At 38.4% G+C, this 17,039-nt stretch overlaps 1 protein-coding gene across 1 annotated transcript; it reads left to right on the forward strand.

Annotated features, from left to right (window-relative positions):
* The first annotated feature begins 5,852 nt into the window (after nt 1-5,852).
* LOC103107380 (olfactory receptor 13C2) lies at nt 5,853-6,809 on the forward strand. Its single transcript, XM_007516173.2, has one exon. The coding sequence runs from the start codon at nt 5,853-5,855 to the stop codon at nt 6,807-6,809; it is 957 nt and encodes a 318-aa protein (XP_007516235.2).
* Nucleotides 6,810-17,039: the final 10,230 nt, after the last annotated feature.

Genomic DNA, 17,039 nt, shown 5'->3' on the forward strand with positions numbered 1-17,039 from the left:
TAAAATGAAGGAACTCTCAAAATGGGGAGCTGTTGCTCTCAGTCCCCTCTCTTCTAGTGACTATGGGAAGTCATCAGACCGACTCCTTCAGGTCTTCTGTTTTTTTCCTAAGAATCCATATTGCTGCCTCATTACTATTATCTTTGTTTATGCTACCTACCTATTCTAGAGGTTACAAACCCAATTGATTTATTTAAAATAATACAGGGTCCAAAAATAAGCATTGCCAATATTAAGCAAAACGGGCCTATGGCAGCAGCTATGAGGCTTGTTAGCCAGTGACTAATCAAACACTGATTCATACCAATGAATCAGTGTTTTTTTTTTTTTTTTATAAAAAGGAAACATTAGTGGTCCCTGGAGGTAGCTCAGTGGATAAAGCATTAGACCCTCAAGCACGAAGTCCTAAGTTCAATCCCCGGCAGCACACGTACCGGAGTGATGTCTGGTTGTTTCTCTCCTATCTTTCTCACCAATAAATAAATATTTTTTAAAAAAAGGAAACATTGACAAAACCATAGGATAAGAGGGGTATAACTCCACAGAATTCCCACCACCATATCTCCATATCCTATCCCCTCCCCTGATAGCTTTCCTATTCTTTTTTATTTATTTATTTATTTATTTATTTATTTATTTATTTATTTTCCCTTTTGTTGCCCTTGTTTCTTATTGTTGTTGTAGTTATTATTATTGTTATTGATGTTGTCATTATTAGGTAAGACAGAGAGAAATGGAGAGAGGAGGGGAAGACAGAGAGGGGGAGAGAAACATAGATACCTGCAGACCTGCTTCACCGCCTGTGAAGTGACTCCCCTGCAGGTGGGGAGCCAGGGGCTTGAACCAGGATCTTTACACCAGTCCTTGTGCTTTGCACCATCTGTGCTTAACCTGCTGCGCTACCGTGCCTGACTCCCAGCTTTCCTATTCTTTAACCCTCTGGGAGTATGGACCCAGGGTCATTGTGGGATGCAGAAGGTGGAAGGTCTGGCTTCTGTAATTGCTTCCCCAATGAACATGGGTATTGACAGGGGGATCCAACTCCCAGCCTGTCTCTCTCTTTCCTTAGCAGAGAGGGGCTCTGGGGCCATGGAGCTCCAGAACACATTGGTGGAGTTGTCTGTCCAGGAAAGTTTGGTTGGCATCATGTTAACATCTGGAACCTGGTGGCTGAAAAGAGACTTAACATACAAAGCCAAAAAAATTGTTGAGGGATCATGAACCTAAAGGCTGGAATAGTGCAGATGAAGAGTTGGGGGCCCCTCCATTTTGTAGATAGCTACTAGGCATATTTTAGTTATATTCCAAAGGGCCTGTGGCTATACTAGTTTTTTTTTTTTTCTTTTCCCCTGAGCCTGAAATCTGATATGCAGGTGGATCCAAGTTATTGTCTGGGGAGATGATTTCATGGCTAGAAAAGGACCAGAAAGCTGGATCAGGGAAGAGAGTAGCTCCCAAATATGGGAAAGGGGTCTAAATATTGTTGACTGTAAACCCCATCGATTTGATTTGGTCTAGGGCCCATATTCAGCTTAGGGACCTATGTGACCTCTGCATCCCTGTAGATCTGAGCTCACATTCTGTGGTCATGAGGAGGAACATTCCAAACTGCCCCAATATCAACCCATCTTCCTCAGGTGTAGCACAGAGCATGTTGTCCATTCTCCCTTTGGAGGATGGAACAGTCTCTACCAATGTTGATCCAAGTTGAGGGCAAGGTCCTATGAGGGACCCACAAAGGGGCCTATTTTTTTGTTCCTGATAGAGATGACCAGTAACAATAAAGAAGGGGATTTATTTGAGGTCTAGACCCATTATATCTGTTTGGGAATCTCAGGACTACTCAAATAGGGCCCCTCATTCTGTCTTTTCATTCATTCACATAATCACATTTGAATTCTCAGCTAAAAAGGGAAAAATGCAATGTTTTGGAAATGTTTTTGGTACAGTAAAATCCTTTTTCTTTTCACTTACAAGTTTAGCAACTATGAAATACATGACATAATATTTATAAAATATTTATAACAATGCCTGAAAATTTATACATATTTGTCCTATTTTATTATTAATTATTGTGAGACAATGTAACTAAATGAGTAAATTTACCATTATCATTATGATATAAATAAATAATATGTATAAAGATCTGAATAAAGTCATTAGAGTATATTTGGTTGATTATTCCAGCAATATATGTTAATAGATTAAGTATGAAATAATATATATCCTCAAGATTTCTGATTGGCTATTTGGAACACAATAATGGATCTAATATAATTAAGTCTTTGGGGCATTACTTTGAAGTTTGCAAAAGTTTTCCACATCTTCCCCCAAAGCAATTTAAAGCTATGACTTAGAAATTGTATATGTCCCTGAGAGAAAGAAATATATAAATAGACTTCCTGAGCCTAGAGAAAATTCTTTAGAGGATTTCCCAGGTCTTCACATGGAACAGTGTTCCCATCTAGTCTTGAAGAGCGAATGAGATCTTTCAAGCTATCAAAACGTTCCTTTTCCTTTTCCTTTAGAAAGAGCAGGACCAAAATAGTCACCCTGGTGTCGCTATATTTGCTTGTAGTGTTTAGTAGGTTTGAAATAAGTACCTTTGCATCAATATTTTCCAGATATTAAGGCTCCTCTGTGGTGACATCCTCAGAAGATCATGGAAAAGTTTATAGACTAGGCTGTAAGCAGAAGATCAAGATAAAACCAGTCTGTTGTGTGTTGCAACCCAAAAGGCGAGTCAACCTTATTTTTTAGAGGTAATTGCTAAAAAACGTATCAATCATGCCAATCCAAGGGATGCGATCCAGTTAAGTGAGTCACAGTAAGTCTTAACTTGGGCTTATTTCTTACTAAGTATTCCCTTATTACACAGTCTATAGATTATGGGAATGAAACATTCTAATACTTATCTAACAAGAAAGTAAAAAAAGAAAAAAGAAAATAATAACACTAAGAGTAATGTGAAACTTAAAGTGATTTCAATGTAAAAAAATGGACATTTAGGTATGTGATTTACCTGACTGAATCATTCATTTAGTTTTCCCCGTTCTTGATTTATTACAAGCCCCTTTATATGTACTAGTATCATTTCTAGTGGGTCGACTTGCTGCATAGTGGATAGCGTATTTACACACTTGATCCAAAATGTAAAGTCGACTAGTATTCCTGAAGTTCTGCTTGTGGTAGTTTTCCTTATATGACCTACCCACTTCTCTTTGCTTTACTTTAGCGTCTCTGCTTAGTGCTAGTGATGGGTGGAGTCACTGTCATGGGGTCTCTCACATTGGATGTTGTTTGGAACAAAATATTACTTGTTCTTGAATGCATCTTCTGATTTGTATATAAAGGAAGTGAGGAGGGGCCATAAGTCCTTAATTAGTGGAAAGGATTTTGACCTTCACAGTTTTGTTTACAAAAATTTAAGAATTTGTTTTGAGTACTTTTGATTTTATTTGTTGTCATTAATGCATTCCCTTGGTAAATTTAGATGCAATGTTTCTCTGTTGTTCTCATGTCATTCTGAAATATATTAATCAAAATAGCTTATCTTTAAACATGTCAACTTATGGGTTGATTTAAAAAAAATCATGTTGGTCTTTGTTATAGTTACAGTGCTGTGTTACAAAGTGAATAGAATTTGATATAGTATGCATCTGTGTCATACCATTGTAATCTCTGGGTTACAATGAATCCTAGTTCTAAATAGGTGTGATTAGGTGTGTGGTGGTGCACCTGGTTGAGCGCACATATTACAATATGCAAGGACCTAGATTTGAGCTCCCGGTCCTTCCCTTCAGGGGGAAAGTTTTGCAAGTGGTGAAGCAATGCTGTAGGTATCTCTCTTTCTCCCTTTCTGTCTCTCACTACCCTCTCAATTTCTGGCTGTCTCTATCCAATAAATAAAGCTTATTAAAAAAAATACTACCTTCACCCCATTCCCACACAAATTGTCTGTAATATCATTGCTCATGAACATAGAATTCACATCCATATCTCCTTTGCTTATAAGATCAGTATTTTGTGATGTAAGAAAATTTTCATGTCTGTTTTTTCTATTAATATAATAATATTGTTTTGTCTATTATTTTAATATTAACTTGTCAATTAATATGGTAAGTCTTTGTCTATTAATATAATAGTCTAATAGCTTTTGCTATTAAGCCCTCCCTTTAACACAGTGAGGGGAGTTAGTGGCCTTACTGTGGTATTATTGGGTGAGTAAGCAAAAGAAGGCTTGTAAAGTACTTAGCATATTATAATCATTATCTTAAGCTTTTCATCAGTTATTGACTTCTTTTTTCCCAGACTTTCACTTTTCTGCTTCCAGTTTAAAACTCCTACAAAAGGGCCTTCAATTGTTTGTTTGTTTGTTTTATTAACCACCACTGTTTTTTTAAGAGTGCTTTTGCTATTCATGGTTTTTTAAAGTTCCACACCAATCTTTGAATAATCTGTTCAATGTCCTAGAAATATGTTACTGGGATTTTAATAGGGATTGCATTGAATCTATAGATTGCTTGGGGCAGAATTGCCATTTTCCTGACATTTATTCTCCTAATCCATGAACAGGGGATCTTCTTCCGTTTCTTGGTGACATCCACTATTTCTTTTACCAGTGCCTTATGGTTTTCCTTGAAAAGGTCCTTTATATCCCTTGTTAGATTTATTCCTAGGTATTTGATCTTTTGGGGTTCAATTGTAAATGGTATTGCTGTCCTACAGTTTCATTTCTTCTTACCCATCTTTTGCATAAAGAAATGCTATATATTTATGGGTATTGATTGGGTAGCCTGATATTTTACTGAATTTATTGATAATTTCCAGTAGTTTCTTGGCAGACTTTCCGGTGTCCTCTAGCTATACCAACACAACATCTGTGAATAATGAAAGTTTAACTTCATCCTTTCCAATTCCATTCCTTTGTTTCTCTTTCTTGTCTGATTGTGATAGCAAGGACTTCTATGACTATTTTGTAAAAGTGGTGAGAATAGGCACCCTTGTCTAGTACCTGATTTTAGAGGAAAAGATTTCCATTTTTCCCCATTGACCTGATGTTAGCCATGGGATTACCATATATAGCCTGTATTATGTGAAGGAATTTTCTTCCACTCCCAGTTTCTTGAAGGCCTTTATCATACAAGGGTGTTGCCACACTTTTTTTTGGCATTTTACTTTGTAGTGGGCTACTGTTGGGTCTTCCACAGCTAGGAGATAGGCCCCTTTTTACAGATTAATTAGCTAAATTTCTGATATAATGCACTAGCATTTCTTCCCTGTGTTATAAATAAAACATCCTTCTGAACCAATAATCAGTTTGAGTATCAGTGCAAGTATTTCTAAATATTTAATTGTCTGGGTTTAACATTGATAAGCTCCTATCTTTTATAAGACAATGACTGAAAGATTTAAAAATGTATTAAAAATAACTCAGAGTGATCAATGCAATGCTTTTCCCTCACACTTTCCTTTTTTATACTTTACTTCTTCACTAATTTTCTTTTTCTTTCCCTTATTACATCTTCCTTTTGTTCATAGCATTCACCACACTTTTATTATTTATTTATTATTGGTAGAGACAGAGAGAAATTGAGAGGGGAGGGGGTAGTAGAGAGGGAAAGTGACAGAGAGACACCTGCTGCTTTACTTGATCACTCCTGAAACTTCCTCCTTACCAATGGGCACTAGAGGCTTAAACCTGGGTCCTTGTGCACTGTAATGTGTGTGATTAACCATGTGTGCAACCATCTGCTCCCATTTTTAAATTGTGTACTGGACCACTACAGTAAAGAGAGAATGCTATTTTATATATGAATTCTTTTACAGGTGGAAAAAAAAAAGAACGTAAAATGGAATGGGAAAACCAAACTACTTTGGTGGAATTCATTTTAAAAGGGCTTTCTGGCTATCCACAACTTGAGCTACTCTTTTTCGTGCTTATCTTTTTAATGTATGTGGTTATACTTCTGGGCAATGGCTCCCTCATTTTAATTAGCATCTTGGATTCCCACCTTCACACCCCTATGTACTTCTTCTTGAGAAATCTCTCCTTCCTGGACATTTGCTACACCACTACCTCCATCCCCTCTGCACTGGTCAACTTTCTCTCAGAAAGAAAGTCCATCTCCTTCTCTGGATGTGCAGTGCAGATGTTTCTAGGCTTGGCCATGGGGACGACAGAATGTGTTCTCCTGGGCATGATGGCCTTTGATCGGTATGTGGCTATCTGCAACCCTCTGCGATACCCTGTCATCATGAGCAAGGATTCCTATGTACCCATGGCAGCTGGGTCTTGGCTTTCGGGGCTTATGAACTCTGCAGTACAAACTGCCCTAGTGGTACAATTGCCTTTCTGCAGGAATAACATCATCAACCATTTCAGTTGTGAGATATTGGCTGTCATGAAACTGGCCTGTGCTGACATCTCTGGCAATGAGTTTATCATGCTTGTGGCCACGACATTGTTCATACTCACGCCTCTCCTCTTGATTGTTATCTCTTACTCACTAATCATTTCTAGCATTCTCAAAATAAGCACTGCGGAAGGTAGAAGCAAAGCCTTCTCCACCTGCTCAGCCCACCTGACTGTAGTCATAATATTCTATGGGACCATTCTCTTCATGTACATGAAGCCTAAGTCTAAAGAGACACTTGATTCAGATGACTTGGATGCTACTGACAAACTTATATCCATGTTCTATGGAGTCATGACTCCCATGATGAATCCTTTAATCTACAGTCTCAGGAACAAGGATGTGAAAGAAGCAGTTAAACTTCTGTTTAACAGAAGATTGTTTAGCAAGTGAACTGAAAAGGTTTAATTTTTTTTAATACATTAGACATTGTTGAAACTTGCAAACTACATTGGCATTTTAACTACATTTTAGTGTCTATTTTTGTACTTTCATATATTAAACATTTTATAATGAGAGAATTTCAAAATTATTTTATGCTAGAGGGAACTGGCACTGTATAAGATTGTGAAGTAATTAGAATAAAGATCACCTATTACTCTAGCCTAAGGAAAGCCCTACTTTTGAGTATTTTGAACAGTATCTTTCATATTCTATACTTATTATAGTATTGAAATTAGGTATTACAAACTTTTTACTCTTTACTTATTTAAATGACATTGTTTCATAGGCAACATTTTATTAACTCTTTATAATTATATAGTTGTCAATATTGCAGAACAGATACCACCCAGGTGGAGTGGGAAAATTCTATGTAGGGAATTTATTTTTATTTTATTTTAATTTATTGTTTACCAGAGCACTGGTCAGCTCTGGATTATGGTTGTGCAGGAGGTTGAGCCTGGGATTTTGGAGCCTCTGGTATAAGAGTTCTTTGCATAACCATTATGTTAGCTACTCCCACCCAAGCCAGGGAATTTAAATCCATGTTAAGATAAGCATGTAAAAGTGGATATGAGAAGCGTTCCTATTCTACCAAGCCAGGGAATTTAAATTGATGTTTAGATAAGGATGTAAAAGTGGATATGAGAAGTGTTCCTAGTCTACATAAATTTTGAAGGTATTTTTGTCAAGATATAATATATGTGAAATGAAAGAAAAGAAAAAGAGTTCAGGACAAATAGGGAACTTTGGTCACATAAAAGACTTTCCTACTTGTGGCACCAACACCCAGGTTCAACACCCAGGGCCACCAGAAACCAGAGCAGAGCAGTTGGATTTAGTTAAAAAAGAAAAAAGTTCAGGGTAATTTTTTTGATGGAAGAAATAATTCTTAATGTATACTATAGAACTTGAAATACTAAAAAATTTAGTGAATATGTTTGTTGCTACTTAAAATCCCAACCATTTAGTCCCATCAATTCTATTTCACATGGTCCTTTTCAACTTAGTTTTTTTGTTTATCTACAGATGAGACTTCTGTTGTGGACAGAAGTCTAACTGTTATATTTACAGTATTACATGTCAATAGTGAGGTTATGACCGTTACAGAAAAAGTTAATAGTCAGTTAACAATGTCTTAATTTAGTCTTTGTACAACTTCCTTTTTAAGTGCTTGATTTAGTGCTCTTTTGCAATAAAAATGTAGGTATATAATTAACCGCTACTAAGCATTACTTTCACATATACTATGGGGTCAGTTGAATTTATATATTAGGTAATTGCATATTATGTTTACAACGCAACACTAACTTGCATTTACAGACATCTCTGGATCAAGGTCAAATTTCATATTATTGGTGACAGCAGAAAAAAAAACCCTCCCATTTCCATAATTCCATAGAGACTTGACACCAAAACAAACCTCCAAATAGGTTATACATTCAAAAAAAAAAGGAGTTGTTGAAAAGTAGTTTAAAAATGTCTTTGATTCAACAAGTGTTGACTGACTAAAAATAATTTGTTGGCCAACAAAAAGCCAGAGTCTGACAGCAAGAACTGTTGGTATGCTTCTAATTCTGCTTATAAGACTCTCTGTTTTGATCATCATGTTAGGTTCGCTTGTATTGCTTAATGCTGTGGTCTATTTCCATAATGATTGTTTTAATTGTTTTAATCCCTACTGGTTTGCGCTCTGTTTCCACTCCACCTCCTCTCCTAGTCACACCCTGTTTTCCATCATTTAATCCCCATTGGTTTGCACTCTCTTTTTGCTCTCATCATCACATCCTCTTTTACACCCTACCACTTTGGTCCTGGAGAGTATAAATGCAGATGAATAAAGCCAGCATGGCATTGCATCCCAGCATAACCATGAGTCCTTGGTCATCTCTCTCCCACCTGTAAAGCTAGCCGAGCCTGGCATTTGGCGCCTGAGCTGGGACCGGCATATGGCGCCCAACGTGGGGCCTAACCCGCCCATCCCCCAGATAAGTAAACTTAGCTACCCATCCACCATGGATTGACTTTCTACTTATGAAGAGGTTTCCCAAAGCCTCTACTCTTTCTTATGAGACAGTTTCTCTGTCTCTGGAACATTTTGCTCTTGGCCACAGTTTGGTACCTTATGACTGTGATCGTAGAGCTTGGGAGAGTGCTGAGCTTTCCCCTGGGACTTTCTGGACTTCCTCTCCCATGTTTCCCGTGGAGAAGGACTACTCTAACTTGAAGAGCATTCTCCAGTACCCTGGCAGTCCTCAAGAATGGAGACACATGGTTAGTTCTACCCTCCTGATATGATTCTTTCTTCAATGGGAAGACGTTTTTAAAAATGGGTGCCTGCAGCAATCCCACAGGAACCATCAGAAGCACCCTAAATAGAATTTCGAGGAGCTTTTTGGACTAGGACGCCCTCTGGGTACTCATGATGCTACATAGTGAGATCTAAATAATCTGGTTCACGGTGAAAAACAAAAACTACCTACCAATTTTCTCTTGATTCCCCCCTTGTTGTTATCTCTGAATATATTAAGTTTGCTGTCTGCTTTCAGTTGCATTTCATAAAAGAGGGACTTGAATGACTGGATTTTTGTATGACATTGACTTTACAAAAATAATGCTGGATGCAACCATGATTTCTAGAGACATCCACAACCAATCCAAAGAAATGTTTTTTCCTCTTTTGATTTTTTTTTTATGTCTTGGTATTAATGTGAAACATTTAATCCTGAAATCTGTATGAGTGTGGGCAGGGTAGAGAGAGCAATGGTTATGTTAATGATTCACATGCCTGAGGCTTCTATCTATGGTTCTTCTATTGAACTTACACTATTTAAACAACCTTGAAATCATACTAGAAAAGACTTCCAAAATTATAAAGGTACTTAAACCAATTATAATGTAGTTATCAATTATAGTAAACTTCTAATCTGCTACAAGTTTTTCTTCACAAGTAAGTGAATTACAGCTGTCAAGTCTTCACATGAAAAAGCATCTGCTCAAATGGAATCCCTGGAAATCCATTTGGACTTCTGTCTTCTGACATCGCCCACAAGATGGCATGACTACAACGCACCCACCAAAACTAATGATGTGACTTGGCATGACCTGAAGAAAGTGATTCACAGACTCCAAAGCTCACTCTCTACAGAAAAGCAGAATTGCAGTGGTTGACCTTCCCCAATGACACAGAAGTGCAGCATTTCATACCCTGGCATTTCTTCTCCTGTTCATTGACATTGAACTGACACTTCTATTGGACTTACTGGTACACCTCTTGGATGATTTACACAACTTTACAGCAGCTTCCCTTTACTCTGCTGGGTTTCTCAAAGACTGACCGCAGCAGTCCATGGACTTTGCAGCCAAATGCCTTGGGACTCTATAGGCCATGCCCCCCTCCTTACTAGGTCCTGCCCACAGAGGCATGAAATGCCCTTTGAGGCAAGAGATGACCACAGAGGCAGGAAACACCCCTTGAGTCTTGAAACGCCCCCCAGAGGCAAGACATGCCCCCAGAGGCAGGAAATGCCCTTTTGTCTGCTAGACCTTGCCCTCTGAAGCAGGCAACGCTCCCCTCAGGGATCCCCTTGGCATCACACTAGTTCTTGCTGCTCTCCTACTTGTTCCTCCATGTCTTGTGCCAGTTCTTTTGAAAATGCCTGTATGATATAGGTTTCTGTTCACCCCAAACTCCTGATACTATGGCCATTAGTTAAAAAGAAAGGGGAAAATGTTGGTATGCTTCTAATTCTGCTTATAAGAACTTCTGTTTTGATCATCACGTTAGGATCATTTGTATTGCTTAATGCTGTGGTCTATTTACATAATCGTTGTTTTAATTGTTTTAACCCCACTGGCTTGCACTCTTTATCCACTCCACCCCGTCTCCAAGTCACACCCTGTTTTCACCGTTTAATCCCCATTGGTTTGCACTCTCTTATCGCTCCACCCTCTCTTTGTCACATCCTGTTTTACACTCTACCACTTCCTTTCTGGAGAGTATAAATGCAGATGAATAAAGTCAGCATGGCATTGCATTGCATTGCATCCCACCTCAACCATGAGTCCCTGGTTGTCTCTCCACCCTCGAAGCTAACCCATTCTGGGAAAGTACCAATCAGATATTTTTAAACTCTGTCTTCCTTCTAATGACTCCAGCTCCTGTCTACTCCTTACCTGGGGAATGGGACATAAGAATGAGAAAGGGGCTCTTCAGGTTTATCCACATTTCATTGAGCAAGTCAGGTTTATCCAGACCAAGTGGAGGAGGAATGTTTGCAGTCTCTAGGTCTAACAAGATGGAGGTTAGGGAGGGTGGGTAGGCTTATAGGTGAATGTCTTCCATACTTATGAAGAGGTATCTGGGGTTCCAGCCAGGCTCAACCCATCGTGTCCCAACAGACTAATCATGAACTTAAAGGCTGGAATAGTGCAGATGAAGAATTGGGGGGTCTCCATTTTGTACATAGTTAATCACTCCCATCCACTGTTGCAGCATAATCAATAAAATACCTAGGAATAAACCTGACCAAAGAAGTGAAAGACTTGTACACTGAAAACTATGAGTCACTATTCAAGGGAATAGAAAATGATACCAAGAAATGGGAAGGCATCCCATGCTCATGGATTGGAAGAATTAATATCATCAAAATGAATATTCTACCCAGAGCTATATACAAATTTAATGTGATACCCATCAAAGTTCCACCAAACTTCTTTAAGAGAATAGAACAAAAATTATAATAATTTATCTGGAACCAGAAAACTCCTAGAGTCACCAAAACAATCTTGAGGAAAAGAAACAGAAGTGGAGGCATCACACTCCCCGATATCAAAGTATATTATAAGGCCATCATCATCAAAACAGCCTGGTACTGGAACAAAAATAGGCACACAGACCAGTGGAACAGAACTGAAAGCCCAGAAGTAAGCCCCCACACCTATGGACATCTAATCTTTGATAAGGAGGCAAAAAGTATTAAATGGAGGAAGGAGGCTCTCTTCAATAATTGGTGCTGGGAAAACTGGGTTGAAACATACAGAAGAATGAAAGTGAACCACTTTATCTCACCAGAAACAAAAGTCAACTCCAGATGGATCAAGGACCTGGATGTTAGACCAGAAACTATCAAATACTTAGAGGAAAACATTGGTGGAACACTTTCCCACCTAGACCTCAAGGATATCTTTGATGATACAAACCCAGCTACAAGGAAGACTAAAACAAAAACAAATATATGGAACTACATTAAGTTGAAAAGCTTCTGCACGGCCAAAGAAACCATCACACAAACCAAGAAACTCCTCACAGAATAGGAGAAGATCTTCACATGCCAAACGTCAGAGAAGAGATTAATACCAAAATATACAAAGCACTCAGCGAACTTAGCAACAAAAAAGGAAATGACACCATCCAAAAATGGGCAGAGGATATGAACTGAATATTTGCTACAGAAGAGACCCAAAAGGCTAGCAAACACATGAAAAATAGCTGCAGATCACTGATTGCCAGAGAAATGCAAATAAAGACAATATTGAGATACTTCCTCTTCCTTTATAAACCACATTTACTACTTCTGAGTGTCATAGTCCCCTTCCCCTATTTTTTCTCTTGTGATACTAAAATCTGTTATGGGGTGTAGAAGTTGGAATGTCTGGCTATTATAATTGCTTCTCCACTGGAGATGGATGTTGGCAAATTGACCAATACTCCCAGCCTGTTTCTATCTTTCCCTAGTCGGGTTGGGCTCTGGAGAGCTGAGGTTCTGGGATATATTGGTGAGGTTGTCTGCCCAGAGAGTTCAGGATGAAATTGTAGTAGCATCTGCAACTTGGTGTATGAAATGTAGTAAGATATAAAGTGGCACAAATTGTTTAATAAACAAGAACCTAAAGGTAAGAATAGAGCAGACAGAACTAAGGGTCTTTGTGTGAGAAGAAGCTAGGAAGTCTATTTTAGATATGTTCCAAAGGATGCATGGCTTTAGTAGTTTTATTTTTTTTATTGTTTTTTAAGGCATTAACCACTCTATACCCCCCACCCCCATAGAGTGATTTTTGAAAAAGTTTATGCTTGTAACTGTGAAAACTTGAAGGGTTGACTGGACTGGAGTTTCTACTTTCATGATGGGATTACTTCTACTTTCAAATTAATCAGACTATTGGAAATATATATATTCATCTACTAGAATGTTAGAGATGACTTAGGACACAGCAGCTCAATCCCCTAAAAGAGTGTAATTCCATAGAATAACACAGATATCAATATGTGCTTGAATAATTCACCCGTGAACCATATCTTATCATCTCCATCATAACATTCTGGTCACAGCTGTCAATTCTATTCCATGATGGAAGAGACTTTACCAGGCCCTGAACACAACAATGTGATAATCACAATGCTGAAGATCTTTAAGATATACTAATTTTGTAAGTCATTATTATTTGTTTACAAAGAAAATAACTTGACAGAGAAAATAAAATATATAATTTCCCAGGATTGAATGAAACTTTTAATTTCTCTAAGGCATCATTCTTTTCTTTCTTTCTTTCTTTCTTTCTTTCTTTCTTTCTTTCTTTCTTCCTTCCTTCCTTTCTTTCAAGAGATGCAGAGAGAGAAAGACACAGAGAAACACCATAGCACTTCTTATCTCTGGCTTATGGTGGTGCAGGAGATTGAATCTGGGACTTCAGAGCCTCAGGCATGAGAATCTCTATGCATAACCATTATGCTATCTGCCCTGCCCCATTTTTTTTCTTATCGAGGTAACTGGGATAGGAAAATTGGTCATATTTTGAAAGCATTTGACAACTTTAACTTAGTTTTAGTGTTTTGTTATAGTATTGTTATTTTGCTCACTTTAAGTATTTTTCCTCAGAGAAATGGCCAAACTGCCTCTAAGACATTGTGAGAACCATGCTGGTTATTGTTTGGGGAGCAGAGTGAACAGAACTTCCTTGGTGGGTATGATGTGGAACTATGCCCCTGCAGTCTTATTCCCTTCAGAATCACTGTTAAATAATTAATAAAACAAACAAATAGATATTTTTAAAAGAAGAATTTTTCTCACCAAAAGACTTTCCAATAGCATTAAATAAGGAATATAGACAGATATAGTTCTGAGGTATTTTTCATATATATTAGCAGGTTATGTAACAAATTGAAAGAAGCTAAGAATTTCTCAAAGACAATGAATGGCTACTACTTACCTGAGCCCAATAACTAACATGCAGGTCGGTTAAGAGTAATGTCTAGGAAGATGGTGTCAGAGCTGAGAACATGACTAGAGAGCTGGATCAAGACAGAAAGTAGCTCACAAATAGAAGGAAAATATACAAATACTGTTAACGGTAAACCCCATCCATATGACCTAGGGCTCATCATAGCTGTTCATATTTAGCACAGGAGCCTGTGTGACTTCTGCATCCCTGTAAATCTGAGCTCACAGTCTACCTTCCCAGTCTGAGTTCACAGTCTAAGGTCACATTCTAGGATTCTCTCATTTCAGGACCAGTTTTTCCCAAGTGGCAGAGTAAGATGACACAGGCAGAAAAGAAAAGAAATATTTAATTGCCAGCAGAATGATCACTGGGCCTTGGTACCTGCACAAGGAGCCCACTGCTCCAGGAACCCCCACTCCCCACCTCAGACTCATTTTCTCTTATTTGACAGGGCAGAGAGAAATGGGGGGTGGTGGGGAAGAGAGAGAGAGAGAGTTCAGAGACAGAGACAGAGACAGAGGGAGGGAGACAGAAAAACACCTGCATTATGGATTCACTGCTCCTGAAGCTTACCCACTCCCATGTAGTTGGTTAGCCAGGGCTAGAACCTGGGTCACTGAGTACTTATATAGTAATGTGAGCACTTAACTGGATGTGCTGCTGTCCAGCCAGGTAACACGTTTATGGAAAGAACTTTCATTCACTCAAAATGTACTGCTTGAGATCTTTCCTTGTACTGGCTTGTAATGTCAACTTTGCAAAGAAAAGGGCATCTTGATAACTCTAAAGTCTCTCTTGGGACAGAGGGATAGAGATATAGAGAGTTAAAGAATATAGAATGAGGTATAGAAAAATGTAGATATAGAGAAAGATAAGAGAGCTGATAGTAAAAAAAGGAGAGAGAGGAGAAGTTGAGAAAAGGAGAGAAATGAAGTCTAATGCTGTATCTCTGTAAGACACACCTGTCAAAAAATCTTTGAATATAAATCATCCTTTTTCAAGCTCTGATGGAAATGGGAATGTCTACAGTTCTGTTCATTTCAATGTGTGTTATGTCATTCAAGATTATTCACAGAAAGAATGGATTAAGGAAATAGTTCCTGGGAGGGGGTAGATAGCATAATGATTATGCAAAGAGACTCTTGTGCCTGGGGCTCCAAAGTCCCAAGTTCAATCCCCTGCACCACCATAAGCCAGAGTTGAGCAGTGCTCTGGAAAAAAAAAAAAATTCCCTCCAGTTCTGTTTTCAAAAATGCAATATAAGAGGCAGGTCTTTCTTGGTCCAAACAATTTTAAATGATTGAAAATATTTTGGCTAATTTTCTTGTTGCCAGTTAGTTAATGAGATGTAGTGGATCTCACCCTGGAGAAATAAAAAGTTTCTTCAGTTCTATATAGTTCAGAATCACAACATCAAATTGTTAAGGGACTTGGAAGGTCCCTTAGCAGTCTTGATTCTAGGTTAGCACTTTGGCAATTCTTAGAGCATTTCTCAGGTCATGGTTTCCTACTGAACAAATGTCATGAATTGTCTCAAGAATTATTTGCAAACTTCTAGCTAATAGGGTCTAACTATGCAAAAATTCTGCATCAGGTAAGATTTAGACTGATTCTCTGCAATCTGAGTTCATCCCTCTTCCTTTTAATCACAGATTTCTTTTTTTTAAATACATAACTTTATTGGGGGAATGTTGGTATATAATACTCCTGTTGGGGCCTAGTGGTGCTGCCCCGGGCTGAGTGTACCCATTACTAGGCATAAGGACCCCAGCTCCCCACCTGCACAGGGGATGCTTCATGGGTGGGAAAGCAGATCTGCAGGGGTCTTTCTCTCTCCCTTTCTATCTTCCCTCCCCTCAATTTCTCTCTGTCCCTTCAAATAGAAAGAAGAGGTAGAGGGAAGGACCTCTGGGAGAGGTGCATTCATAGTGACCAGCACCAAGCCCCAGTGATAACTCTGGTAATAATAGTAATAATAATAAATATCACTGTCACAGGTGTAGGTCTTTACATCTCCCCAGGATAGGTACACCACCGCCTGCAGCAGTTAGTTCTTTGCCTCTACTTATGATACTGGGTCTCCTCTCCCCTCCTTAGTCCCTTCCAGGCTTAAGAATCCTTGGGTTGCTGCCAATAGGCCACATCTAACTAAACTTTCACTTGTATTTTCCTTCCACTGTTTCTTAGTCTCTTCCTGTAAGTGACTTTATCTAGTGTGCACATAGCATGAATCTATACTGCACTTTTCCATACAGTTACTGTCTTTTCTTCATTATTATTTTCCTTGTTACCAAGGCCTATCTGGGACTTCATTCCTCAAAACTCCATCATTACCAGCAGATGATTTGGGGGTCTTTGTTTGATTTTTTTCCTATTGAGGGTGACAGTCAGAAATATTGCTTCCTACTTGTGCTGTGCTCTAGTGTGACAGGAGGGTCTTCAATTTAGGTCCTTAGTCACTGTAGAGTGTGTCCTCTCCTGGCCCACTTATACCTACAGTTTTAATGATTCCATACAATATTCAAGAAAGGCAAAGTTGACAGGAGAAAAGACAGTCTAGGCAGATGGATTGTAGATCAAAGACTTACCTACAAGAGCTAAGATCATGAAGGAAAAGTTTGTTGTTACAGAACAGAATGTTAAAGTGGAATGCCGAGACTTGCGTTTGGAGAGAGGCTTATATACTTATACTTTTTTTTTTTTTTTTTTTTTTAGAGAGATAGAGGTTCAGAGAAAGAGAATAAAAGAGACCACAGCACCAAAGCTTCCAGCAGTGTGGTGGGGCCATATTTGAACCTGGACTGTCTGCATGGAACATCAGCACACTAGCCAACTGAGCTGTTTTGCTGACCGGAGGACGTGGTTTTGGTTTGTTTGTTTTTAAAAGTTCTCTCAAAGTCACCAGCTGTGAGATATATCACAAATAATTTGTTTTACATTAAAATATACTAAATTTTTAAA

Source organism: Erinaceus europaeus, chromosome 10 (genome assembly GCF_950295315.1).
Source record: "Erinaceus europaeus chromosome 10, mEriEur2.1, whole genome shotgun sequence".
In the NCBI taxonomy this organism is placed as follows: Eukaryota; Metazoa; Chordata; class Mammalia; order Eulipotyphla; family Erinaceidae; genus Erinaceus; species Erinaceus europaeus.